The sequence below is a fragment of the Patagioenas fasciata genome, chromosome 3 (genome assembly GCF_037038585.1).
Source record: "Patagioenas fasciata isolate bPatFas1 chromosome 3, bPatFas1.hap1, whole genome shotgun sequence".
Classification (NCBI taxonomy): Eukaryota; Metazoa; Chordata; class Aves; order Columbiformes; family Columbidae; genus Patagioenas; species Patagioenas fasciata.
In genome coordinates this window covers 64,780,392-64,808,291 of record NC_092522.1, presented here as the reverse complement: position 1 = coordinate 64,808,291, position 27,900 = coordinate 64,780,392, and the positions used below count along the sequence as shown (strand labels likewise).

Genomic DNA, 27,900 nt, shown 5'->3' with positions numbered 1-27,900 from the left:
CAAATTTTGGTATCTCCTTCAAAACACTTTGTTGTCAGCAACTTTTGAACCTCCAGGTCAGTGAGGTGAGGTTTTAGTTTGCTATACTGGAGTGTTGGAATGGAAGGGTACATACAGGCGTTTTAGGAAGGACAGACCTGGAAGACAAGGAGAGGGCGTCACCCTATATGTCAGTGACCAGCTGGAGTGCGTGGAGCTCCGCCTCGGGATGGATGAGAAACTTACAGGTCAGGTTTAAAGGGTGGCAGGCACAGGTGACATTATAGTGGGGGTCTGCTACAGGCCCCCCAACCAGGAAGAGAATTGACGTTGTTCAGCCTGGAGATGAGAAGGCTCCGGGGAGACTTTAGAGGAGCCTTCCACTACCTAAAAGGGACCTACAAGAAAGCTGCAGAAAGACATTTTACAAGGGCGTGTAGCGATAGAAGAAGGGGTAATGGTTTTAAACTGAATGAGAGTAGATTTAAATTAGATATCAGGAAGAAATTCTTCACCATGAGCGTGGTGAGGCACTGGAACAGGCTGCCCAGAGAAGCTCTGGATGCCCCATCCCTGGGAGTGTTCAAGGCCAGGATGGATGGGGCTTTGAGCAACCTGCTCTAGTGGAAGGTGTCCCTGCCCATGGCAGTGGGGTTGGAACTAGATTATCTTTAGGATCCCTTCCAACCCAAACCGTTCTATGGTACTGCCATGTTCTAATTTCTTAGTGTGAAGACTGCATTAATTTAAAATTTAAGCTCACTAGAATTTGGGTTTGAGGGAGGCACAGCTATGTGTGATGATGAAGAAGAGTTCAGGAAGACGAATTCTGCATCAGAACCTCTGGATTTTGTGGCAGCAGTGATGCGAACATGACAGCTACGCTGAGGTGTGCAGGAGTGCAGTATTAATTTGTTACCTGCAGGAAAAAATTTGGTAGTAAGAGGCATCAGAGCAATCAAGAGTGGAGGGACAGCCTGTACATGCCCATGCAAGTGTCAACTGCGAGATGTTGATGACATACATTAAGACACGTTGTAAGAAAAACTGTGGGGAAATAAGGCAATTGTGTCTGGAATGTGTACATTTTTCCAAATATGTGTGGACTATTCTGAGGAAGAGGCTATTACCTTTAAAATGTATAACCAACCAGCAGTTTTAAAGCCTCCATAGCACGTAGTTATAATAGAAATCTAGCTTTGAGCCTTGGGATTCACTGTTTTCTGCATGTCATGTGAAACAGATACTGTTCTACTTGGATGAAAATTCATCTATGTGAACAAAAGGAATTCAGACAGTGACAGAAGAACAGACATTTCTCATTCCTTAATTTCAGTTAAGATAAATCCATTCTTTACAGCTTCCTTTACGTACCATCATACATCAGAAAATACATTCTTCTAGTTCTCATCTTGAAACAAAAAAATAGTGATTAAATCCTAGCTGTCTTAGGAATAAAAACCAGAATGTGAGTGCAGTTGACATGGGGAGATCCTTTCATAAGGCAGAGCTCAGCTTTACTTTTCTCCCGAATCCCGCAGCTAATTCTGCGAGTAGGTACAAGCACATTGTACGTTACAAGTGTGTCAATTCCAGGTGTCCACAGGATCTTGGACATACTTTCTCATGAAACTCATTTTGTGTTTATGGTTTTGACAGAGTAACTGTCAAGGCCCTGAAAGGTAGCCATGTCATCAGGCAATTTTCTGCCTGTAGACACTGACTTTTGACCATGGTGGCTGTCACCGAGAAAAGAGAAAAAATAACCAGAAGAGAGCAGCTTAAATGCCCTTCAGAATGCCTGAAGAAACTACCCAATTTGAATGATTATTTCTGTTTTCTTCCTCCTCTCTTTTCACATGGATTTTTTTAAATTCCTTACTCTGAAATTTGATCAATTAAATCTATTTTCTTTCTATTACTTACAAAAAGTAGCAGATCACTGCATGCGGATCACAGTACAAAATAAATGGGATGATAAAGGTGACCACACCATTGTAAATCCATAGCAAGAAGCAAAATAAATCACTTCTGTAAATTGGGGTGTGATTTTTAAGTGAACTAATGTAATTATTTTAGAAAATTAAATAATCTTTGTTTTAATGTGACATGAATGGCATCTTTTCTCTTTGCCAGTGACAATCGGCAACTTCAGCTGCTTTACTTGGAGTGCATCCTCTCCATGTTAAACAGCTCCTCTCCCAGCATGCACCAGCACAAAGGGTTCACTGATCTCATATGGTGAGTACATTGGCAAACTAATGCATATATTCAGTTTGTAAGTATTAAAAGGACCTTCTCCCCTCAGCCATGCAAACAAACCTGTAATAAATCTCCAGACATGAGAAGAGCTTGCTGTTAACCTACTATTAGTTCATTCTGTGCCTCATATAAGATTGGTTAGGACCTCATGCTCAGCTAGCACATTAAATCCCTGTAGTGAATTATCACTGTAATGAAGTCTAATGTACTTAGCCAGAACAGAAAATCTCTTAGGCTTTCTGCAATAGTTTGGATTTGTGTGTGGCTTTAAACACACACAAATATTCTGCTTGCCGTGGGAGGGTGCTGTAGAGATTCACAGGATCATGTTACTGCTCTGATGCAGTAATACAGGAAGATAAGCAGAATTAATGTCAGATGCTGTGCTGATGACTAGAAATGCTCATGACCTGCATTGTATAAGGACTGAGGCTACATGGTCTTTGTAGTGATTCCACTTTATCAAGAAATCCTCTTTTTAATACACTTCGCCAGAAAGGCTTCACGTTTTTAGTGTTCATATCTGCCTCTAAATTGTTCGATACCATCACCTCAGAGCACCTGAAATGATCCTTTTCCCTCTTTTTGTTTGCAATTGTGCTTTTTTTTTTTCAGTAGCATATGGATAACTGAGTCATAGCAACAAAGCAAGAATTTAACTGATATTCAGTTCCTTGTGGTCCATGCCCATCCTGTGACCTTTATGGGTGATTTTGTTAAGAAAAGATATGCATGACTGTTAATGGCAAATGTATTTCTTGTGCTCTTACCCTGTAATTTTTGAAGTGGAACTGTTTGACTTAGTCCCAATTCTAAGGATGCACTATGTAGAGGCACCTGTAACTTCCCTTGCTGTCCCAGGAAAATCAGTGGCTGCTGGACTGGGAGGTCTTCAGGTTGATAATACTTGGCAGGGTTGCACAGGGACCCTGTGCTGGGGTCTCTGCGAGCTCTAATGTAAAAGCAGAATTCTCTGTCTCACGGCAAACCCATTTCAGGAGTTTCTGTCCTTGAATTTCACCCAACCCTTTGTTTATGCTTATGTGACTGACTGTGGGGCCATCCTATAAGCAAGGTCATTGAAATGATCTCTGTTAAAAGAAAACAATTCTCGTTTTATTTTAAATTTACATCATTTTGATGATCCAGTTTACACTGCAAATCTATAGATGTTTATATTTGTATCTATGTGTCATTGGGGCAAGACTTCTTAATCTGCATTGCTGCCAAGGAATATGCATCCTCCAGATACATGCTTAAGATGAAGTGGAACAAAAAAAAAAAAAAAAAAAGGGAAGACATGAAACAGTTTAAACTGCAAACATCATTTTGAATACATAGCAGTATAAGTACACACTAATCCAGTAGCTGTCTAGTGAAGTTGTGAACCAAACTGATAGTTGTCTTTGTTCTTTAAGGAGCTGTTGCCTACACGCACACAACTTTCTCTCTGTCTGGCACTTTGTAGTCAGTTCTCAACAGAAGACAAAGAAGGGAGCAGACAGAGAAGATTTAGCCCTATGTTCTTCTGACAGTGTTCTCCATAGTTTAATACAGAAGCACTTTGATGGGACTAACGTGTGGACAATATATTGCTGTTGCAACCTGTGATTATGCCTGCTTAGAGGCAGGCACATTTCTTAAGCAGTGAATTGATATGTTTTGAAGCATACCTGATTGGAGAAAGAAATGGAATAAGCAGACTCAAAGTTATTATCTGGTATCTGATTAAAAGATGGTTTTCTTTCTCTGACTTCAGGAAGCTGAGCTGTTTTAGCAAGCACATTAAGAGAAGCAATGAAAGTTCTGGGCTACATAAAAATATTGAGAAAATAAGATGTACTTACCTATGAGGATGTAATTAATACTTTTTATGCCAAATCATTACTTGTTATGGGTGCTTGCTCTGGGTGCCAGCTTGAACCTCTGAGGCATAGGGGTGAAAATCAGGTTTGGGACCACATTCTCATGCAACACTTGGCTTTTTAAATTAGGGTCTTGCAGACTGAAGTAAAATGTCAAGTGTGTGAGTGAAAAGCTGAAATAACAGCTAATGAAGCAAAGTGCTGCGTTGCTTTTGGCTGTTGCTTCACAGAAGAGTGATCTGCTGGTGTGGAATCACTTGAGTGTTCATGCAGAAAGCCCGTTGAAGGAATGATGATGTTTTTAGTGTGTAGTGGCATTATGAAGAGTTACAACACACACTTTGAGTTACTGTGAATGGCTTTAATTATGTTCTCAAAAACCAGCAAACAGTGGTTTGCAGCTAAGGGTACTTACAAAAATACATCATGTGCAGTTCAGTAATGGAACCTCAGACCTTCTAGTTAACATAGATTGAGGGGTTTTGGTCTGGTTTTTTTAAAGCCTCCAAGTTGGACTGAAGAAGAAACACTTGGCAGTAGAAACCGAGCATTTCTACCTTGTGAGAGGTTGCAGCCAATGAAAGAGGCAGGCATGCTATCCTGCAAAGGGCAGCACTCTGCAGCAACATGAACTTGCAAGATCAGTACCATGTTTTTAAAGCACTCAAAAGTATTTCCTTATGCACTAGCATGCTGATGCTTGGGAGATTGAAAAAAAAAAAAAAGACGTAATTTGATATTCGATCTAACCACTGCTGTTGGCTGATCATTAAAACAAGAGTGTGTATCTCATTTAACTGTGGGCTATTTGCAATCTGTTCCTGTGAGATTATTTTTTCCAGTTACCATCTGCTACTTTTCTCTTTTTCTCAGGAAGCAACTGTGTCCAGCCCTAGTAGTAATCCTGGGAAATCCAATCCATGACAAAACTATCACTTCTGCTCACAGCAACATCTGCCTTGAGGCTGATTCACCTTCCTCAGGGATCTCTGATCATGGCCGGGGTTCAGGTTGTTCCTCCACAGCACCTGCCCTGAGTGGGCCAGTTGCACGGACCATTTATTATATTGCAGCAGAACTGGTTCGACTGGTGGGGTCAGTGGAATCCATGAAGCCTGTGCTGCAGTCTCTGTATCACCGGATATTACTTTACCCACCACCTCAGCACCGAGTAGAGGCCATCAAAATCATGAAAGAGGTAGGATAATCTCGTGCAAATGCAGGCATGTAAAGCAAAATATTTATATAACAGTATATGTTGCTGTGTATACCATCCCATACCTTAGCAATAGAGATGTTGAAATTGCCCATTCTGAGCAGAGCTGTTGCATCAAAGCTACTCTGACAAGTACTTTTAGTTTTACAAAGTCGTAATAGTTATATTTGTCTCCATAATGCAAGCTGCTATGGCAACTCCTCAGTGTTCATGCTGTGGTACTGCATGGAGTAGATCTTGTCACTGAGTCATGACTGCTCTTTTGGAGGAGATGGAGTACAGTGATTCAGTTCTCAATTTCTTTGGCATCTTTCCTTACTCTCTGCTGTTGCTAGAAGAAGACATTAATCCTCACAGTGTAGTATTCCAGGCATTAAGGTGAACCTGTGCCTTGATTGTGTGCCAGGTTTTTAAAATACCGTTTTCTTGAGCTTTATTGGAATAGCCACAAGGAAGCTGCAAATGTCTTAAGCGGCCTTGTCAAGATCAGTCCATTCTGGCCTCTCGCCCAGTGCCTCTGACAGCACTAGAGCTGGAGCATTGTGAGGCTTCTTTGAGCAGCAGTTGAAATCGTGGGCTCTTCCATTTCACATGTGCAGCTTTCTTCTAACGTTGTGGAACAGGAGGCAACTGACAGAATTTGTAGGAACGGTGGTCTTTGTTCTGGTTTTGTTCTACCTTGTGCCTGCCTGGGCTGTTCTGTGTCTAAAGATGTCTCCTAACACCACACAGCCAACCCACTGGGTTGTTGTCTGAACCAGCACTTGTCTTCTTCTAATTTCAAACAATATGAAGATGACAATTGAACATTCAGGAAAGGCTCAGTCTAATGTTTCCTGCAGGTTTTATCTGTTGCCTCTTTCTGGTTATTAAGATGGGCTTGTTTGTAAAGGCGCCTCCTTGTATTTCATGGTGGGCATTAACAGGACACCACTTGGCAGGTTGAGTCGGAAGGAAACACTTTGCCTATCATTGCATGTTTCCTGTCATTTTGTAACTCGGTCACTGAAGAGAAAGGCCCTCTTTGGTATATAATATGATGCAAGATTCTTGCTCTATATTTAGACATAAAGATAGTCTTGTGTGCAGTATCAGTTGAAACATACTCAGTCAAAATGTAAAGCACTGGAGAACATTCTATATGAGATTCTTGTTGAATATTCTGCTCTTCTCTATCTGCTTTTATGCCTTTAAGAAGATGAAAGGTAGCTTTAATAAGTAGAACATCAGTGTTCTGTTTTCCTTTGCTGTGAGAAATTACAGCACTGGGTTCCAGGGCTTGACAGAATTATGACTCATTTATTGTATTTAAATAATGCTTAGATAATCCTCTATTAACTTCTGTTTCCTTTCCTTTCAGATACTTGGTAGTCCTCGGCGGCTTTGTGATTTGGCAGGGCCCTGCTCTTCTGAGTCAGAATGCAGGAAGAGGTCTATTTCTAAAAGGAAGTCACATCTGGATCTCCTCAAGCTGTATGCTTTGTTTCCTCCTTTAGCCTCTTCTCTCTTAAACCTGTGCACCCAGGACACTTAAACAGTTATACCTTCAGAAGCATACCCAAATATGAGCCAGGGTATCTCTCTGGTTAAATAAACTGTGAAAAATGGAAGAGGAGTGAAAGCTCTTACTGGTTTGTTGTCAGTCTGGACCTGTTTGTAAAAGCATAGATAACTCCCCTGTGGAGTTTGCCAAAATACCCAAATATGGTGGTTTGCACCTGGAAATTCTTGTGTTTGGGTCCCTAACCTTGCAATGAAATAACTATGTGCTTATTTAGAGGTACATTTCCACGATGAAGTCGAAAGACGTAATCAAAAATTTGTATGTTGTCAGATTGAGCAAAAAGGATTCTCAGTTCTTATAAAGATCATATCTTGCAGACAAGAAAAGATAATTTTCAGGACACAGATGGCTTTAAATTTAGCTTCTGTTGGGTATTGAGGGTTTTTTTCAGTGTAAGTGCTTGTCTGTAAGGGAAAACATGCTGTGCATGCTGGTATAACTGCATGGTAGCTGTTTCCCTGGTTGGCACTTCCTTTACAAAATGGCAATGTATGTCCACATGGGAGACCATAAAAATTTGTTCTAATACTAGTTCTCTTTCTCAGGAGTAGTCTTACAGGATAATTTCACTTCTTTTTTCCTGGCTATGGAGGGATGGTGTTGGATGATAGTGGCATATGCTCACTATATGTGCTGCATCACTTAAATAAACTCTGTTTTAATTGTAGTATCATGGACGGCATGACAGAAGCGTGCATCAAAGGTGGTATTGAAGCATGTTATGCTTCGGTGTCCTGCGTCTTTGCCCTGCTTGGTGCATTAGATGAGCTGAGCCAAGGGAGGGGTCTTAGTGAAGAGCAGATTCAGCTGCTACTCCAGCGCGCCGAAGAATTGAAGGATGGGACCGAGACAAGCAGAGACTCCATGGAGATCAATGATGCTGACTTTAGGTGGCAGAGGCGCATCCTGTCCTCAGAAAATCCTGCCTGGGAATCAGGAAATGAGAAGAGTCCTGATATTAGCATTAGTGTTACCACAGACACTGGTCAGACCACTTTGGAAGGGGATATGGGACAGACGACTCCAGAGGATAATCCAGAAAGTCAGAAAAACTCACTGCCATCTCCAGCTGGACATGAAAGCAAAGAGATTCATTACAGAGAACCGGAGTCAGAAACCATCGACCAGCCAGATGTTGTTCAGAGAAGCCACACCATAGTCTATCCAGATATAACTAACTTCTTATCAGTTGACTGCAAGACCCGGTCCTATGGATCCAGATACAGTGAAAGTAACTTCAGTGTAGATGACCAGGACCTTTCTAGAACTGAATTTGATTCATGTGATCAGTATTCCATGGCAGCAGAGAAGGACTCCGGCAGGTCAGATGTCTCAGACATAGGCTCTGACAATTGCTCCCTGGCTGATGAGGAGCAGACACCACGGGACTGTCCAGGCCACAGGTCCTTACGTACTGCTGCTCTCTCTCTGAAATTGCTGAAAAACCAAGAAGCAGACCAGCACAGTGCACGGCTGTTCATTCAGTCACTTGAAGCTCTTCTTCCTCGGCTTATAGCTCTTCCCAGCATAGAGGAGGTGGATGGAGCACTGCAGAGCTTCTCTTCAACCTTCTGCTCAGGTTTGCAAGCCAGTATTTAGTGTCCAATGAGCACGGACACTGTGACAACACTGTACATAGATTCTCTTGTAGGATTTCATATTCAGAGAACATGTCCAGAATAAGGAGGTTTGTTCTTTACAATGCACATTCCTCCACAGCAGCACACTTCATTTAGGGCAAAGCAATTTGAATCTGCAGGCACTGATTCAAAGGCAGGTCACTCTATTGACTCTTAACAGGGTCTGGATTGCATCCTCAGTCAATAGAGAAACCAAATTTTCTCCAGTAATATACCTCTTCACATGTTTGTGAAGATCTGTTGAGATTTGTGCATGCTGTTATTAGAGAGAGGTTGGGGTTGCCCCTTAGCATGATAGGGGCTGTGGAGGGACCATCACCTGTTTTGGAAGAGGTTTAAGTAGCTTAGTACATCACTGCATTACCATTAGTAATGCCAGCCTTGCAAAAGAGGTGATAAAAATTCCACAGGAGTAAGCTCCTGAAAGGATAAGAAAAGAGAAGCAACTCTCTTCTTCTTCACTCTTTTGTTTTTCTTAATATTGCTGTCTATCATGACAAGAAATGTAAAGCTCAAAGCTCAGACCAAGTGAAAAGTAGTTAAAGATCTTACCTCTTAAGAGATGAAGTACCTGCAGTCTTTCAGGGTTAGAACCTTTGGGATCTTGACTTGGTCAATCAAACAAAAAAATTCCACGCAAAGACTAGTTTGTCCTGTTGATAATATGTTTAAAATGTGTATAGATGTATGTATTTTTGGAAGGGTTTCTTTTTCCTGACAGTGGCCAAAGTAGAAGTGTTTGTTAAACTATATTTCTGTTTCTTTAACTTAATCCACATACAATTGCCTTTCTTGTTGCTCCTCTCCTAATCATTACTTCATTCATTTGTGCTCTCTCACACACATTAAACTCATACAGAGTCAGAAGGGATGCCTCCCGTCATCATACAGCATAATTTAGATATGAAGCTGAGTGAATAAGCCAATATTCCTGTTATCCTGTTTAAATGCTGACCAAATAAGCCTTAACTCAGGAAGATGGTAGATTCCTAATTAAGGTGCTCAAAAGCATCTTTTCTGTCACAAGGGTTTTCTTTTTCCTAAAAAAGAGTGATCTTGAGGTTAGGCCAGAAGACCAGGACTAGAACTCTACCTCAAACTTTTGTGCACCTCTTCCCTAATGCATGACTATGCCACTTCTTTTGTCTTTTGTCTGTCAAATCTCTTTAGAACGTTTTAAAGCACTGGAAGAGGTAGACCTAGCAGACTTCTAGATTTTAAGGCTAAACACGGCTTTTGTCATCATTCAGTACAGCTAATACAGTGAGAAAGAGGTTGTAGTATGGAGGGTGTTGGTCTGTTCTCCCAAATAGCAAGTGGTAGGTCAAGAGGAAATGCCCTCAAGTTGCACGAGGGGAGGTTTAGATTGGATATTAGGAAATAATTCTTCACGGGAAGGGTTGTCAGGCATTGGAGCAGGCTCCCCAGGAAAGTGGTGGAGTCACCATCCCTGGAGGTGTTTAAAAGGCATTTAGACGAGGTTCTTAGGGACATGGTTTAGTGCTAGGGTTAGTTTATGGTTGGACTCGATGATCCTGCGGGTCTCTTCCAACTGAAACGATTCTATGAATCTATAAAAGACTAAGTTTGCGTCTTTTTCAGGACTTCCTTTTACCTGGCCAATTTCACTGAACTGTTCTCTCTGTTAAGACAGTGCACTAACCTCATTGTTTATTATAGCTGGCAGAGTTTTATAAAGTTGATGATCAGTATTCTCTTAATTCAGACATAACTATTCTCATTAACTGCAGTGTCAAGGCATTCATTCCAAAAATTGTGTGCAACTATGTGAATATCATAGCAAATGTTTTTAGCACCTCCTTTCAGTTTTGATTCCATAGGTTTTAGTGGCAAGGGGTTTGTGTTGTTAAGCACCATTGCAAGCTTGCACATCAGCTAATCTTCTGCTTTCAGGATCTGAGCATCTCTCAAATGCAGTTGTTTATCTTTCCGTATTTTAGAGGAAATTAGAGACCATATTTTTCCCAAACACTTTTGAGCGCTCAAATACATACCAAATATGTAGTAGCCACTTCCAAACACCTTTTTTAATTGTAGCCTTGTATAGGAGGTTGCACATTTTTAAAAATATTTTAATGCAAAATTAAGTGGTCTTTTTTTTTTTCTTTTACATACCTCTTTGCCTTGAGGTTTTTATTACCCTATCAGATTCTAGTCCCCAAGGTACATATTTAAGAGAAATAAGGCATCAAATCAGTATATTCCAGCTACATCAATGTCATGATCCTCCATTCAACAAAGTGTTAAGGTGCATCTTTGCCTTCAGTGGTGGAGTCACTGGAGCTACTCACAGGCTACTTTCAGGCTCGAAGTTGCAGTTTTGGTACTAGGTAAAGATTTTCTGTTAACATTCACTACAAAAAATCTACCCCAAGCACAGGCCAGCCTGTGTGGGTGTGGTTTGTGGCCAGCCCTGTCACTCCTCTTCCACAAAGGTTGCTCCTTTGAACAGCTATTCATTTTTTAGACCCACCCTGGAACAGTTACTCTCTTTCTAAATCCGCCCTCAAACAGTTACTCACCTTATCCACGCCCCCAAAGTGACGACAGTGGAAAGTCCGAGAAGGCAGCAACACAGAGCTTGCAAACCCTCACGAGGCAAGAAAAACATTTGCTTATTTTCTGTGTGTGGGTTTTTTTTCTGTCAATGGTTTGTTGTGTTTTGTCTAAGAAGAGGCATGAGCTTTATGGTGGGAGGAATATATTCACAGTAAACCACTGCAGCAGTTAACAAATGACACAGCTTTGCTTCATCACGTAGCTAACCTTGGAAGCTGCTTTTTTGTTTCATGTCAAACATTCCTCTAGGATAAAGCTTAGACCTTAATCTTTCCTAATTGACATTATATGAATGGATTTCACACTTGACGTGAAAACCATGAAATATTTTGAGTCATGTCTGGGGGGTCTTAATATCTCTGGTTTTTTTCATGGCTCAAACTAAAGATCATGGGGATTCATTTAGGTATTGCTCATACTTGATTTATGTTTTTCTACCAATAGGTCAGCTAGCTCGAAGGAAAATGTATATACTGTCCATCCTACCTGGGAAGAAGGGATTGTGCCACTGGGCATGGTTGTAGGCTGGCATTTGATACAAATAATGTTTTCAGGAGTACTGAGTACTTACAGGTGGCTTCTGGGCCTGACAGAGCTGCAAATGCTCAGCTGTCTAGAAAGCAGATCTTGCATAAATTCAACAGGGCTTGGAGTTGTAATGAGTTCCAGCCAGCTTGGCTCCAGATATTTGACCACATAGGTCATGGAGAGGATGGTCACAACCTGATAGCCTGCAAGGTGCTGAGCCCTCCAGTCCCCATCCAACACCTCACTTAGCCAAGGCAGATTTACTAGGGGCTTTAAAAGGGCTATCACCCTCATTAAGCCATGGGGTACAATCTGTGCTCAGTTAAGTACGGAGGCTTTGCCTCCCCTCTCCGGTGAGGGGACTGTGACTGGAGTGTTCAGTTTGCCTTGCAGCACTGCATTCTAGATGGACTACTTATTTTTCAGTTCTCTATTCTAGTACATTTAGTAGAGTAATTTCTACTGACAATTCATTAACTGTCTTAGCAGTCTGTTACTGCTGAAATGCTAGGGTCAGTTTCTGATTTTGTTTTTCCCAGGCGAAATCAGTGTAAAATGTGAGAGCTCACATGGTGTTTTTGTTAGGTATGATGCACTCACCGGGATTTGAGGGAAACCTAAACTTCAACTTCCAGACTCTAATGAATGCAGACAGTCTCTACATGGTCTCACATTACACTTTGCTGCTGAACCTAAAATTGGCCAACTCGGATTACTACCGGAAGAAGCCTGCCCAAGCCCCTGTGTTGCTGGTGAGCTGGGGAATATGGGAAAACTGTTAAAAAAAGAAAATTTGTTTTGCTCCCTTTCACGTAAAACAGCCCACATGTAAAGCCTTCAGGCTGCTTGCCAAGTGGAGAAATAATAATTGCAAATCAAGTGTTCTCCAAGCTACTTATGAATCTTGCATGATCCATGTTGTGCATCTGAATTACACAGCTTCTCTGTAATTCAGGGAGGAATGAATGCTGCTTACTGATTATCACTGAAGTCATTTTAATGGATACTCTATCTTCAGATCACATCAGATCTTCATTAGCATCATGTGATGCAGCATGTATTGTTTGTGCATGTTATCAAGTGACATACCTTCATCTTGCAACTACTTTTGCGCATAATGACAAATTTCCTGCTTAATACTTGATGTGTATTTATGCAGGTGGAGACATGAGAAGCTAAGAGTGAAAAATAATTAGGTTTTAGTAACATGAACTGATTATTTTTGTGTCACCTGGGATTTCTCAGATTTTTGGGCTTTTTAAAAATTGTTTCATAGGCTACAGGAGTTATAAAATATCAATCTGTGGTTTTCAACTAAGCTGACCAAAAGAAATAATCTCAGAGTTTTCCTAAACATAAAAAAAAAGAAAATCAGCACCTGCCAAAGCAATTCTGTGTCTCAGAACCTTCCCTAGGTGTAACACTGTACACAATGGGCCTGAGCATGACCTAAGTATTGTTGAAAATAATTCAGATATCTAATTGGACCCCAGTTTGTCTGTGATGACTTCAAGCCAGAAGGGCCTGATTGCTGAACAGGCAGCATTAGGTGCCACAACTTCTTTTTATTGGAATTTACACACTACCCCTGCCTTATGGAAATAGTGAGAGATCAGCATGTCCCATTGTTACTATGCAAGACCTGTCGTTATGATTTGCATCTTGCATGAACTGCAGTGAGAGAAGGGAAAGCTCCTTGTTTGTGTCATTCTTCATTGTGATCCTTGGTTAATTCTTACATTTGCATAACTTCATTTCTACTCCTGCATTCCCTCAAGCTGAGGAGTAGATCTAGGGGCTGATGCTCATGCTGTAAGCCTTACTGTTATCTTACATCTGGCTTTTATGGCTCTCTGCAGAAGGAATTCATGAAGCAGGTCCAGTCCAGTGGAGTGTTGATGGTATTTTCCCAGGCCTGGGTTGAAGAACTGTACCACCAGGTACTAGAAAGGAACATGCTGGGGGAAGCTGGATACTGGGGAAGCCCCGAGGAGCACAGCCTTCCACTTATCACCATGCTGACCGGTCAGTGCTGTGTTATGGTGGCAAGGCTAACTTTCAAACCTGTCTAAGACAAGCTACAGTAACATGCTGCTTTGTTGCATTACATACAGAACAGCATGTCATCATGCAACATATGGTGTTTCACAAAATTACCAGTAGAGAAGGAATCAGACTTAACTGTGGCAGGTACTTAAGTGTTTGTTTTGGATCAGACAGAAAGATTTTGAAACATGGGTTTAAAAACAAACTCTCCCTGGAGACAAGGAGAGTAGGTTTGTTCACTGAACCAAAATGCCTCTTAGTTTCAATTCTGGTAGACTTGGTAGCTGGTAATGATAGGTGGTAAGGCTACTGTTTTCTTGATGTCATAGCAAAGCCATTTCAGTGTGCCTGTGGTGCAGTCCAAATAAAAATAGCAGCTTCTGATTCTGGAAGCATTCCACAGATTGAGCTCCCTTTGGTTCAGATTTGTGCTGTGCCAGGGATATGCCAAATGGCACTGAAGAGAAGCTGAGAACCTGGAGCACCTCTAACAAATTCTTAAAAAACAATCCTTAGCTTCATTTGAGGGAAAAAATCAAATGGTATCAGCTGAAAGGCAGCAGGATGTCTATGATATTGTATTGATATAAAATGCACTGTCTGCTTGAATGCGTATACTGTGTGATTACGAAGAGCTAATTAAAACTGTACACAGGGAGAACACTGGCTTCAACTGAGCCATTAACTGGTAGTCAAAGGGCATTGCTCTGAAAGTTTTTTTGCTAATGGTATTGAGCTGAGTGTCGCTTTTAGCTATTGAGTGGAGAGCAGAAAGAAGCACTTTGGAAAAACAACAGCCATGAAGTATGTGGAGAAGAGACAGACTGACAGGGGCTTCTAGAAGGGAAATCAATCTGATGTCCCTAACATTAAACTCTCTGTGAGAAGCTGGTCTTTTGTTGTGTTGGAGAAAGTGTTGTATTTCTTTTGCTGAGACTGAACTTACATAGGTCTACTAAAAATTTCGTTTAGGAAGTTCTGAACTGCAAAAAATACCATGAAATCCTTGCTGAGAGTTCTATTGAATGCATAACTTCAGGGGAAGAGGTTTAGGGGCTGATGCTTCTGAGAGTGGGATATTTGCTCTCTTCAAGAAAACATTAGTTATACTGGGTTAAGCATGAGATGCCACAGCTCTTGTTTATGCCAAGCCTTCAGAAGACTGCCAGAAAAGAGCAGCTAAAAAACATACCTGACGAGTCTGGCACACTAGTACTTAATTTGAATGAAGAGCCAGTAGGAGACGCTTTCCTTATACTCTCTCTGTGTCGAATAGTAATCTGTTATTTTTTTTTTATGTTCTGGCAGACATCGATGGCTTGGGAAGCAGTGCAATTGGTGGCCAGTTGATGGCATCTGCTTCAGCTCAATCTCCTCTTTCCCAAAACCGAAAGACAGATGATTCTGTTGTCGCAGGTATTAAGACTGTATTATAAGCATAAATGTATCTATCAGCAGCAAGTTGTTATATACCATAAGAATATTTAGATAAATTGTGTTTTAGAATAACAATGTAAGGGTTGTCAGTACGTCCTACATGTTAATTGGTAGCCCCGACATGCAGATGACAAATATGACTTGTTTTCTTACCACTGATGATAAAGCCGCTGTTGTGTCATTTTCCAGCAGTAGTGGTAATGCATTTCTCACTCCAGGAGTTGCTTTTGCCCGATACCTTTTAATCGGCTGTTGGAAGAACTTGATTGACACTTTGTCCACACCACTGACTGGCCGCATGGCAGGCAGCTCGAAGGGGCTGGCCTTCATCTTGGGAGCAGAAGGAGCCAAAGAGCAGAACCAAAAGGAGAAGGACTCCATCTGCGTGAGCCTGGATGGACTGAGGAGGGCAGCCCGGCTGAGCTGTGCTCTAGGTACTGTTGCATGTGGAATGTCATGGCAGATTCATAAAATAGGATGCTAACTTTCCTTGAAAGAATTTAGGAGAGAGAAAAGCAGCATCCTGTTCCAGTCTTGGATAGAAACCTGGACTGTAGGACTCCCCAGAGAGCATACTTGCCCTAGAGCCAGCTTTCCTTGACACAACCTGTTGTTGAAATTGCATGGGACTAGGGAGGAAATGCTGGTTAAACAATAATTGTGTTGTTGCTTTCCAGGAGTTGCTGCTAACTGTGCATCTGCTCTTGCCCAAATGGCTGCTGCCTCCTGTGTCCAAGAAGAGAAAGACGAAAAAGAAATCCAAGAGCCCAGTGATACTATAGCTCAAGGTAACTATGTGATTAAATTACTTACCTTATTTCATATTGCCTGTGGAGATGCAACTGGGAAGTACTTTGCTACACATAGAAGGACAGAGGGGAATGCCAGTACTGTGCACCACTCACTTGTAGGCATATGGGTTGTATGTCTAGAAGCTTCAGCACGTGTTGTGCTGTCCTAGGTTCTTAACATTATGTCACACTAATTATATTTTATAGGGAACTGAAATCAGTGGAACAACAGATGAGCCAAAAGCATTTTTGAAATGTGAACTTTTTAAGCCTTGTGATACTAGTATGAATACTAGAGAACATCAGAGAAACAATTTTTTTTAGCATTCTGGGTGGTAATATAAGCTGAGTTTGCATCTCTCTCCCTCTGTCTTGTGTATACATCCTTTGTTGTCTTTGTCATCATCAGATATTTAAAACTGTTTCTGGATCAAGTTAAATGAAGCTGGAATGAAAACATGATAAATGTATAACATGTAAAAAGTTCTGCATCTCTACACCACTACTTCAAACCCAGTGGAAGTCAATAAAGTCAGTTGTTGTCTCCAACGTCTGAAATGTGAAATGTGTCTGACATCTGATTTCTAGTGGCAAGAAGCCCATAACAAAACACACTGTTGCACAAATGACCCTGCTTGGCACTTAAATTTGGTGTCTCAGTAGAGAAAACAAAATTGAATAGGCTGAGCACAAACTAGCTTTTGGCCACTCTGCTAGACATGACTGAAGTGAGTTGGCCAGGCAACACTGAAGCAAGAGGAGGCAGTAGCAGTGGCCAGAGGCCAACAGATCTGTTCTATGAAAGCTTGCAAAGCTTCAAAATTTGTTTCCATTCCAATGCAGCATGAAAATTAAGCTTTTCAGAGATTCTCAGGAAAAAGAATGAAGTCCAAATGCTTGTAGTTCAGCTCAGGATTAGTTTTGCTTTGGCAAGTATACATTAACAAAAGCTCTTTAGTGGAACTTTTGTGTGGAAATAGATGTGAAATCTGCAAACTCTTTTTTTTTTTCCTTTTTTTTTTTGCTAGCAAAGAAGATTTTGGTAAAAATAAATATCTAGCCAGCCAGCTCCAAAAAGGAATGTGTATTATCACTGGCAATCTGCATCTGTTCTGTGGGCAACAAGCTGTGAATTTGGGGGTGGAAGGTGTTGATCTGGCATTGATTTTTTTTCATACATATAAGATCAATCAAAAGGGATTTAAATTTTAAAACTGCCTTATGTATATTAGGAAAAAATGGGTTTCGCTGATTTTTTGTGGTTTTTTGGTCTAAAAGCCATGTTCTTTTATAGCTTTCAGACTGTATGCCTTTGCCATCACCCTATATACAAACCAGTATTTGTTTAAAAGATGGAGAAGCTAATGTTGGTATTTTTTATTATTTATTTTTTGTGCTGCAGTGAAACAGAAAGTGGAGCAGAAACTGGAGCAGATGGGGAAAGTGCAGGGAGTCTGCCTGCACACTGCTCATGTTTTGTGCATGGATGCAGTCCTTAATGTGGGCCTGGAGATGGGAAGCCACAATCAGGACTGTTGGCCTCATGTGTTCAGGTACCCGCCAGCATTCTGAAAACAAACAGAATTTATACCACATTGCCTGAAAGTAATGGACTGAGAAAAAGGCCTTTACATGCTCTATGAGTATTCTGTATAAAGTGTCAAGAGTGAATTAACTAGCAGTATCTGTAAGAGAAAAGATGATGCTGTTTTCCACCACTATTCAGAGACAAAATCAATGCTTAGAAACTTCCAAGTTACCAGAAGATTGTGGCAGATGCAGGTACCTAAGTGGGCTTTTCATACACCACCACTAAACTATTTGCTATCTGAGCACACAGGAGGCCAAAGGATGTAAGAAGACACATTATCTAGGTGTAGTCTGAAAGTTAGAGGTCATCTGATTATGATTTGAGGAAAATATCCTGTACATCATATCTGCTTCAGATGTAGAAATCAGTGCCTGTGAATCGGCAGCAGGTTTCCGTGTAAGGTGGCTTCTCAGAGTGATGACACTGTGAGGCAGCCAAGAGCTGTAATTGCACTATCCTCCTGGCTCCCCTCTGAAGTACAGACCCATGCTTTTCTTCAGCGAACCTGGTGATTAGTAGGGGGAGGAGCTGTTGTTTTGGGGGCTTTTATTCATCTTTTGCTTCTCCTGTTTGTTCTCAGGGTGTGTGAGTACATCAGCACACTGGAGCACACCCACTTCAGTGACGGTGTTTCCCAGCCCTCCCTTACCATCACCCAGTCACAGCAGGCACCTGGAGGGCTGCAGCCGGACTCTGAGCCTGGAGAGTCTCCCCAGGCACTGACTCCCGAACAGGAGACCACCCTCAGCAGCAATCCTGTCATTCAGCCCGTTTCTATTCAGGAACTCGTCAAGGAGAGCAGTAAGGGCAGAGCTTTTGACTTCCGTGGAGGCAGCCTGCTATGTGGGACCAGTGCTGCCAAGGCTGTTCTCACACTCTCCACACAAGCAGACAGGTAAAAGCAGCGCTGTCAGGACCCAGAGTCCCTGTTCCCAAAACAGGAGCAAAATGAACATTTTTGTGGTGCAGTTGGACTTGATTTTGCCTGTTGCAGCCACTTGCTTCATCTGAGTTTCACAAAACAGCTGCGTGTGTGTCACAAACAGCAGTTCCTAAAAGATCTGTTTTTCTTTATCTCTACAGTACCTGCCGTGCAGGTACAGGGCTGAGTATGTCTGTGCACAACAGCGCATATGCCAAGTAAATGAAATGCATCCTGAGAGTGGTGGATTTATTGCTTGCATGTAAATTAATCTGTTGTGTTCATTAAAGCAGATGAAATAACTGTCTTGTCTTGACAGGAAGGGACTGAGTCACAAGACTGGTGTCAGTTAGAAAGCAGCTGCTTCTGTCAGGACTGTGTGGACAGCTTGTCAGCCTGCCCCAAGGTGTCCGAAGGAGGAAGGGCCACCACACATGGTCACAGAATGGCTAGGTTACATGTCCTTACAACACAGTCTGCAGACTGATATGTCAGACACTTCTTCACTTTTTCTGCTATTCTTTCAGCAGCCCAGGCCAGAGTGAATATTTCCCGGGTTTGCATGCTTTTAATACTTTTTTCTCTCCAGCTGATATTTTGCATTCTTGATCTCTGCCAATAGAAGGCCATTATTTGTAACTGCAGAAGAAAAAGTATTGCATACTGGCTCTACCTATAAGAATTAGGCTCTGTGCATGGAAAGTACCTTTTATTCAGGAAACTCACAATACAACTTGTTTCCAAGAATGAGAGAATAGCAGTACTGTAATTTTAACAATGCAGGTTTGATTTCCACACTGTTATTTCAATATGGATGTTATTAGGACTCAATCCCCAGTTTCCCAGGGTTATAGGAAGATTTTCATGGAGAGCAATGTCAGAAAATCATATTTGTGTCAACTTGTGGCTGCACCCTGTGAAGTCTCACTGTGATCTCTCTGGAACTCATCTCCATAAATTTACTGCTTTAAGGGTATTGATTTTAACTCTAAAATCTTCAGAGCTCATTGCAGCTGAAGATAACATCTCTTGTTTATATTCCTAAATAGGAATTCAGGCACAGCAACTTTAGGTTTAAGACCTGAATTAGTTTGTTTTTCATGGAAGGATTTGTAACTTCAGATGAAGCAAACTGGTGTAACTCTCAAGTCAGTGAAGCTATGATGATACGTGTTGTGAGGACTGGGCATATTCTTACTGGTTTTTTTATTATTGGTTCATGAACTTCTTATAGCATTAAGATACCTTAATGGGAAAGCATTGATTCCTTGAAAAAGTGGCTTTTTGTTTTAGTACCACAGTTGAATCTTGGAAGGGTAGTGGAAGGGTACAGCACTCTACTTTCCCACCCTCCGATCAATAAAGCTTCCAGATCAAAGTCTTTCTGTAGCACTGTATAAATGAAAAAGCCCTCAGTAAACAGGTATGTCACCAGAGGCAACACATAGCAGCCATGTAGAGATAAGAGATTTCCTCTTACATACACATTTAAGTCTGCATCTCATGAATTTTTCAATTAGATTCTGTTCTTTTACTCACAGGCTCTTTGAAGATGCTGCTGACAAGCTAAACCTGATGGCACTGGCAGGCTTCCTCTACCAGCTCAAGAAGGCTTCTCAGGCCCAGCTTTTCCATTCAGTCACAGATACAGTTGATTACTCCCTTGCAATGCCAGGTAAATTGCCTGCAGATCCCTTACAGGCTTCTGTGTTTCATATACACCTGTACTGCTTACAGGACTTGCTTTGTATTCTTACGGTTTAAATTTTTCCAATTTAGTCTAATGAGATCTTTCTGTAGGAGTAATTAAAAGTCTTTAGAAAAGGTGAGCACCTTTTTTGGCAGGCACTACATCCACACCTGCTGTGAAACACTTCAGAGGACACTGATTTGTGTTTTGGACTTTGAGGATGTTAATTATCCACAGACATCTAATCACAGCCCTATTTTTGGAGCCCAATCCAGTAAGGAAACTTGAGTGAACGTAGACCTAAGACAGTGGATTTAGGTTAGACATTTGACAGTGGGATAACCTCAGAAATATTCAGAAAATAGGTGATAGGAAACAAAGCACACAACTGAATAATGTTGATTAACGCAGTGGGATTTGTCCTGCTTGCTCTTCCCCAGCAGAGTGGAGAACACACAAACAAAAGCCCGTAAATTGTCATTTCCACCACTGTCTCAATTGGTGGACTGGACCCAAAGGAAGATAATTTACTTAGATTTGTACAGTGCCTTTAGAAGTTATATTAGTCATATGGGATTTGTTCTGTCCCATGGCAGATGTCGATTTTATCTGGTATATATCTCCAATTTAATCCGTTTCCTCTCTCCCTGAAGTGTTACTTGTCATTTTCTCAATGTGGCACTTCAAGTTGTTTGGTTTTTGCTCTTGCTTGTCTCCAGACCTCAACATTCATCACTTTATTTTTAATAAATAATGACCCTGTTATGTATTTAGTAGGCAATCAACAGTAGTTAATAATAATGAAACTAAAATTAGGATAGAGCAATTAAATGCTTTTTTTAATATTTAAAGTGATGTGCCCCCTGTTTACATCTTTCATTAGAGATAAAAGCACCAGCATATTTCGGATGAGAGAATGAATGTCTTTCTAAATGTTGTAAGAGCAGTGAAAGATTAATCCCTTTCAATATGAAATAACACGTATTACTGGCTGGGGAACAGAGAAGTATTTTCTCACAGTCTTTGCTTCACATGCTTTGCTTGATAAATACAAAAGGACAAACTAAAACTACATAAATTGCAGTTTTCATTCTTTCCTGTAGATGTCACCAAAGGTTTTTGCAACTATTATTTCCAGTCTTGTTACCAATTCTTTAACTACTTCCTTAACTTTTCCAAGCCTTTGTCTTTAAAATGTTTCAAAAAAAAAATCACTTAAATCAAAATAAAGTGTGTTTAACAAGTTGTTCTTAAAACTTCGGTCAATCTCCTGTTCTTTTACCTTCACAGACACAGGCTGTGTTTTACATTGATTTTTTCTCTTTTATTTATTTTTTTTTTCCTCCACCACCCCGCTCCCCCTGGCCTAATACTTCTACCTTGATTTATATTCCAATTTAGACATCTAGAGATGAAGGAGCTGCTGTTGCTTAGATTCAATTTGGTTTTTTATACTTCCTTGTAGGTGAAGTAAAATCTACCCAGGACAGGAGAAGTGCACTTCACTTGTTCAGACTCGGTGATGCCATGCTCCGAATTGTAAGGAGTAAATCTCGCCCATTGCTCCACCTCATGCGCTGCTGGAGCCTGGTGGCACCTCACCTTGTAGAGGTAGGAGCGAGGGATAAAATGGGAGTGTGTGCAAGAAATGGCAAAGCTGAAACAGCTGTAGAAGGCTTGGTAGCTCTTAAAACGTATATCAACCCTCAAAGTTGTCAATTCTGGTTACACTCTTGTTGGAGTATTGTATATGCTGTTTCATATATTGTGATACTGGCATTAAGGAGTGCACTTTTAAATAACTGAAATGGGCAGGCCCAGGGACAGTGTGTTCAATTTTTGCAATACGATACTTCCTGTGTGTCTGTGGTGAAAAAAATGAAGCCACCCTAAGAGGTTACAAGTAACGCCACCATCTACCTATTTGCTAAGTAAAGGTCTGCATCCTTGCAAGTCTTTCGCATTAAAGGATGCAGACTTTCTTTTCCCACATCAAACCAGCTCAGCTGGGATGATGGTGACATATTTTCCTTTCCTTCTCCTTTCCTAATAGCCCATTATGTGGAAAACTAGTGTCTCGCCTTTGCCTACCAATCTGATATGACTTTAAATACTTTTCACATTTTGAACACTTTTAAGTCTTTTGAGATCCCAAGCCAGTTTAAACTCAAGTGCCTTCCATGTTTTTAGAATGCAGTGCTGCTCAGCCTTTTTTGTTGACCTCAGTGCAGATGAGTGCATTACCGGGAAGGAGCAATATCAGGGAAAGGACAGAATTTAGCATAACCTGCATAGTTACTCAAAACAGTAACTTCATATCCAGATTTATTAGTGTTTAATTTTTTAATAGCTCCTCCAAAAGTGATGAGAACCTTCTCACTTTAAGCTCCATAAATAGCCAAATAAAAAGTGATATTTGGTCATGCATAGATAGGTATGGTCAATATATGCACAAACTACATTTTTTAAGGGAAGAATGGTCACACAGTAGAAACAAAAGACATTTCACATGAGCTCTCTTCTGTGGGGTTTATAACATTTATTTTTAGCTCTGTGCTTTTTGAATCGTCAGCAGACCTTCATGCATCTGTGAGACTCCAAGCAGCTCAGTACCATGGCAGTACACTCCCATTTTCATGGCAGTAGGGTTCCTAGTCTTGTTAACAGTGAAGCTGGTTTTAGGGTTCAGCAGCATGAAGTGCCTACCTCCCTTAAAAATGTTTTGCTAATAGCAAATTTTTTGCTTGGACAAACTCTAATACTCCTCCTTTCCCTGCAGGCTGCCTGTCATAAGGAGAGACATGTGTCTCGAAAGGCTGTCTCCTTCATCCATGACATCCTCACTGAAGTGCTGACGGACTGGAATGAGCCTTCTCATTTTCACTTTAATGAGGCGCTTTTCCGCCCGTTTGAGCGTATCATGCAGCTAGAGCTGTGTGATGAGGATGTCCAAGACCAGGCAAGTCAGCCCTGATCAGGGTGTCTGTATCTGACATACCATGCCCGTAAGAAGGATGTTCTCCAGAGTGCGCTTGCTCCAATTGAGAGCATTTCCAATATGTCCTTCATCATCTTCAAGGAATCAGGAGGGATCTGCCTACATAAGCCAGCATTGTGGCAGAGGATGGAGACAGTACACGTGGCTTTAAAGCAATTAAATAAAACTTTTTATTATCTTAAAAAAAAATTAGTAATAAATTACTTCAGACTGACATAGTGAAATCTAGGAATGTGTTTAAAGCCATCCTCATTTCTTCTGAAGGTCTATCTATGTATCAGTTCTGGTTTTTGGTTTTTATTTTAACCTCTCCTACATGGTCTGCAGGTGGTCACCTCTATAGGAGAATTGGTAGAAATGTGTTCTACCCAGATCCAGTCCGGATGGAGACCCCTGTTCAGTGCTCTGGAAACAGTGCACAGCAGCAGCAAGTCCGAGATTAAAGAGTACCTTGTAGGAGAATACTCTATGGGTAAGGACTTACTGAACTGACTGTTTCATATGTGCTTTTGTTTCCCTGTGTTATTCCTTGGTGCCACAACAACTAACTCAATATATTAAAGTGTCCTACCTGAACAGTGACACTTAACAGTGGCACTGCAACACTCCAGAACTGTACTGAAATATCTGCTTTATTAGTTGTGGTGGGAGAGAGAGCAGAGGTATTTTTCTGACTTTTTATCTGTTAGATTCTGGCAGATGAGTAGAATTAAAAATAAATGTTTTGAACCTCCTTGAATATTCTAGAGCAAAACAGTAGTGCAGGAGTACTGACCTTGGCTGGGCCCTTGTCACTGTCCTGCTAGAGAAAGGAAAGTATACTCTTTGCAGCCACCACATCTCATGTGGAGTGTCTTTCTTACAATACGAAACATATTGCTCTTATACATGAGGATTAGTGTGATAATCTAGGCAAGTGTTTGTCCAGGTACTTAATCACAAGGCTTCAGATTGCTAGCACCATTATGAACCATGTTTGCCCTAAGAATGATTCTACATCTCTCCCAAAGGTTGCTTGTATGAGTAATATAGGAAAATCACTTTAATCTGTTCTTTTGCTCCATTAGAAGGCATTTTTAAATGTTACAAGTCATGTGTAAGGGATATGATTTTCCTCCTAAATTCTGTCTTTCAGATCTGTTATGATCAATGGCAAAATGCAAGTGTATACAGCTTTTGAAGACTGATAATCTACTTAGGAAAAGCAGGGATATTTTGCCACTGTATAGACTGAATACTTTTCCAAGTGACTGCTCTCATCTTGGCAGTTATCAAGTAGTAAACCAGAAACCTCCACAAAACAGAACTGTTAGCTACTGAGCTGAGTTCAAGAGCTCAAACCTGCCCTTAGCATTAGGGCAGGCATAAGCTGATATTTTTCACGGATCAGGCAAAGGAAGATGTCTGTATTACTTGCTATGAAGGGCTACACCAGTTGCCTCAGGAGCAAAAGAAGGTTTTACTTCAAATATCATTTCTCTCTCTGCCCAGAACAGAAGAGATTCTACGGATTCAGTTAAATTGTTGAAAAACAATTGGAAAATCACCTTTATGGGGGATGGGGAAGAGTTCTCATCTTGTTATTTCCCCAGGGAAACGCCAGGCTCCGGTGTTTGATGTCTTTGAAGCATTTCTAAATACAGACAGCATCCAAGTCTTTGCTAATGCTGCCACCAGTTATATTATGTGCCTTATGAAGTTTGTCAAAGGACTGGGTAAATATTTTTATTTTTCTTTTATCCTGTTAAGTCATGATATTTAAAATTTGATCTTGCAGAAGAGGATAATTCAGTTATGTAATACATAGTATGGTAGGGCAGAGAGAGGCAGTGTAGAAATCAAGTCTGGAATGAAAACCAACCGAAAAAAAAAGCCACCTTGCACACTATATTGTAGAAATGGCCCGGCATTGTGCAGTGACAGCATGGATTGTCTGCAGCAGAATGGGTACGCTTTTATGCTCAGCAGTCAAAGACACATGACTCCTCTCTACCCCTGCTCACCTCAGCAGCAGTAGTTTAGCATATGCCGTGGTGAAAACCTGCTGAACCTGCAGTGAGATCATGAGCCTTACAAATAACAACACTGTTCCCATTCGTAGGTTTTTTGTTCTGTTACTGAGGGCAGCGGAGACCAGGTGTGTCAAGTCAAGGTGGCCCAGCAGAGTAATGATGGTGCTTCACCAAACCTCAGAACAAAGGCAGATGGGCTTGGGTCATTCTGTCCCCGTGTTCACGTTCCCTGGCTTGCCTTGATCATTAGACCTTGACACTTCATTGAACTGTGGCATTGTTTTTTTTTCCTTATATAAATCGCAAAACTTCTAGTGAGTGGTAAAATGGGGTGGTTTTATATGTATATTAATTCACAGAGGTATCTAGGTCTGTAAGTGACTCCCTTTGATTTAAATGATCACCTAACTGCAGCAGATCTAGTCTTCAATATTATTCTCATCTTACTAAGCTGTTTCACCCCATCAGTTTCAATGGGGGCAGAATTCAGCTTGTGATGACAGACTGGAATTGTAATTATTACTACAAAAGAGAAACAAACTTGCATTTCCAGCACCAGTAGAGGGAACTCATTCCTTCTGGAGATCTTAAAAGCCTGTCTTGCATTTCTTTAGGTTTCTTACTTCCATTAGATAAGTTTGTCGCCTTTATGGTTACATGTCAAAAAGCAATATATTTTTTTGTATTAAAGGTAGTAGGACTTGGGATACTTCAGCAATGAGCAATAGCAAATACACTACTGTTTATATGCATTCTAACAAAAAACTTAAGGATGCAAACTTCGTTGTCTGACTTGGCTGATCTTAATAGTAGACAAGACTTAAATACCTTATGGAGAGAATATTTAAGGGCATAGAAAAAACAAATAAATGTAGTGAAAGGAGAATAAAGTAGGATTTAATAAAAGGATTTCATATTTATCTTGTGGGTTTTAGGAGAGAAATAACTTTTAAGGCAATAAAATATTAATGTATACGGGCATTTAGTAAAGCTTCAGATTTCACACTGAATGGGTAGTGTTTGGCTGAACTGGAGAAATGGTCATGAGCGAAGTCTTCTAGGGTGGGCAGAACATTGGCTGAGAGGAGAGGAAAACAGTCTGTGCAGGCAGGAAAGATGCTGGTGTGAATGGAGTCAACCACGGAGGAGCTCTGCAACAGTGTGCCTTGGAACTGATCTGCTTATTTAATACACTTAGTGAAGCTGACCTGCAAGTAGGAGTCTGCTGATACCACAGAGTCAGTAATACCTGCAATACTGAGACACTGGACCCCAAGGATATCATACAGTTGACACTGTGAGACCTTGATACCTGAATTAGACAGCAGAAGGAGATATTATGGCAGAAAATATTAAATGCTGTATTTAAGGAATAAATGAACTTAAAGGAAGAACTTGTGGTAGAATCATTTTCCAGGGCACTGGGGTGCAAATGAATAGAAAAAAAGTCAGTGAATAAATTGAGCAAAGGGTGAATATGAGCAAGGAATTCATATATCCATAGAAAAAAGTGGAGTCAATATGACAGATGACTATAAGATTATAAGAACTCCCATAGACTCGACTAAAGCGTTAGTAAATAGGCATGTATTTATTAAAGCATTTATTAATATAAAATATTACCATATTGTTTGTATGAGAATCATCTGGTTGTCACGTAAGAAGATCAAACAGAGGATGTTTCCTGGATTCTCTTCAGACATTAGCACACAACTGAATGAAAAAATGAAAACCAATGCTGTCTTTGTTTCTTCTGTCCTTCCCGATGCTGCCTTTCCTGTTCCCAGGGGAAGTAGATTGTAAGGAGATGGGTGACTGTGTGCCAGGATCAGGATCTGCATCTACAGACTTGTGCCTTCCCGCGCTTGATTACCTCAGGAGATGTTCTCAGGTACGATGAACAATCTTACACAGGTACTAACCTGGCCTAGGAAACGGTTCTAACCTCCAGGCTTGGCATCAATGGTTAGATGGTTTGCCTGAACACAAGAAAATCTGCGGTAAGCCTGATGGTAATAACCTGCACTGCCAGGTGGAGAGTGGGAGTTTGAAGGAATCTCGTACCTTCTAGGCCAGCTAATGGTGGGAAAACCGAGAAGATAAAAACACTCAGACCCAAGGAGCATGTGGGAAAATGTGAATGTTCAAAACCTAGTAGTAACATATTAAAACCTACATTCATTCTTATTTAAACTGTTACTGTAAACAGTGGTGGGAATGAAGGACAAAAAAATCCCTGAGAATACTCAGATCTTAAGAACAGCAACAGGATACCCCCTCTAAAATGCAGCAGCAGCTTATCTGTACCATGAAAACATATCTGAAGCTCAGGGCAAGTCTCTTAACAATTAGCATGCTGGCATGTTTCCTGTAATCTCCTTGCACACAGCACAGATTAATATCCAGAGTTATTAGGACATTTTTTGTCTGATTTTATAACATTGTTTGTATTTCTGTAGTACCTGCAGGTCTTTCTGTTGGACCCAGGCCATGTTTTTTCTGAATACAATACAAATGCATAACAAAATATATTACCATAGCTGAAAGGACTTAATATCTAAATTCAGAGATAACGGGTAGATGCAGTACACAGACTGAGAGGAGAAGGAAACAATAAAGCAGCTCAGAGTAATAAACAGCAGACATATCAAACTGTCCTTGCTATCTGGTTCACATAAAAAAACTTAGTGAATGGCTATGCGTGTACCTAGCATATGTTCTGTCTACACACTATGTGCATCATATTACTCTTCCTTATTCTTATAACCCTCAGTCAACA

The 27,900-nt window shown here is 40.8% G+C and overlaps 1 protein-coding gene across 6 annotated transcripts in view; it reads left to right on the top strand.

Annotated features, from left to right (window-relative positions):
* Positions 1-27,900, top strand: part of ARFGEF3 (ARFGEF family member 3) — a 90,076-nt gene that overhangs the window by 44,165 nt on the left and 18,011 nt on the right. For 4 of the 6 annotated variants that reach the window (XM_071806492.1, XM_071806495.1, XM_071806494.1 and 1 more), the window contains 18 exons: positions 2,116-2,220; positions 4,980-5,304; positions 6,683-6,795; positions 7,555-8,465; positions 11,062-11,145; positions 12,220-12,386; positions 13,494-13,659; positions 14,989-15,096; positions 15,336-15,551; positions 15,795-15,905; positions 17,311-17,461; positions 18,080-18,394; positions 19,963-20,096; positions 21,577-21,722; positions 22,891-23,070; positions 23,437-23,581; positions 24,702-24,824; positions 26,909-27,012. In XM_071806492.1, the coding sequence (XP_071662593.1) occupies positions 2,116-2,220; positions 4,980-5,304; positions 6,683-6,795; positions 7,555-8,465; positions 11,062-11,145; positions 12,220-12,386; positions 13,494-13,659; positions 14,989-15,096; positions 15,336-15,551; positions 15,795-15,905; positions 17,311-17,461; positions 18,080-18,394; positions 19,963-20,096; positions 21,577-21,722; positions 22,891-23,070; positions 23,437-23,581; positions 24,702-24,824; positions 26,909-27,012 (3,604 nt within the window). The remainder of the gene's footprint in view (positions 1-2,115; positions 2,221-4,979; positions 5,305-6,682; positions 6,796-7,554; positions 8,466-11,061; positions 11,146-12,219; positions 12,387-13,493; positions 13,660-14,988; positions 15,097-15,335; positions 15,552-15,794; positions 15,906-17,310; positions 17,462-18,079; positions 18,395-19,962; positions 20,097-21,576; positions 21,723-22,890; positions 23,071-23,436; positions 23,582-24,701; positions 24,825-26,908; positions 27,013-27,900) is intronic. The other 2 variants (XM_065833642.2, XM_065833641.2) reach the window with 1 other exon arrangement.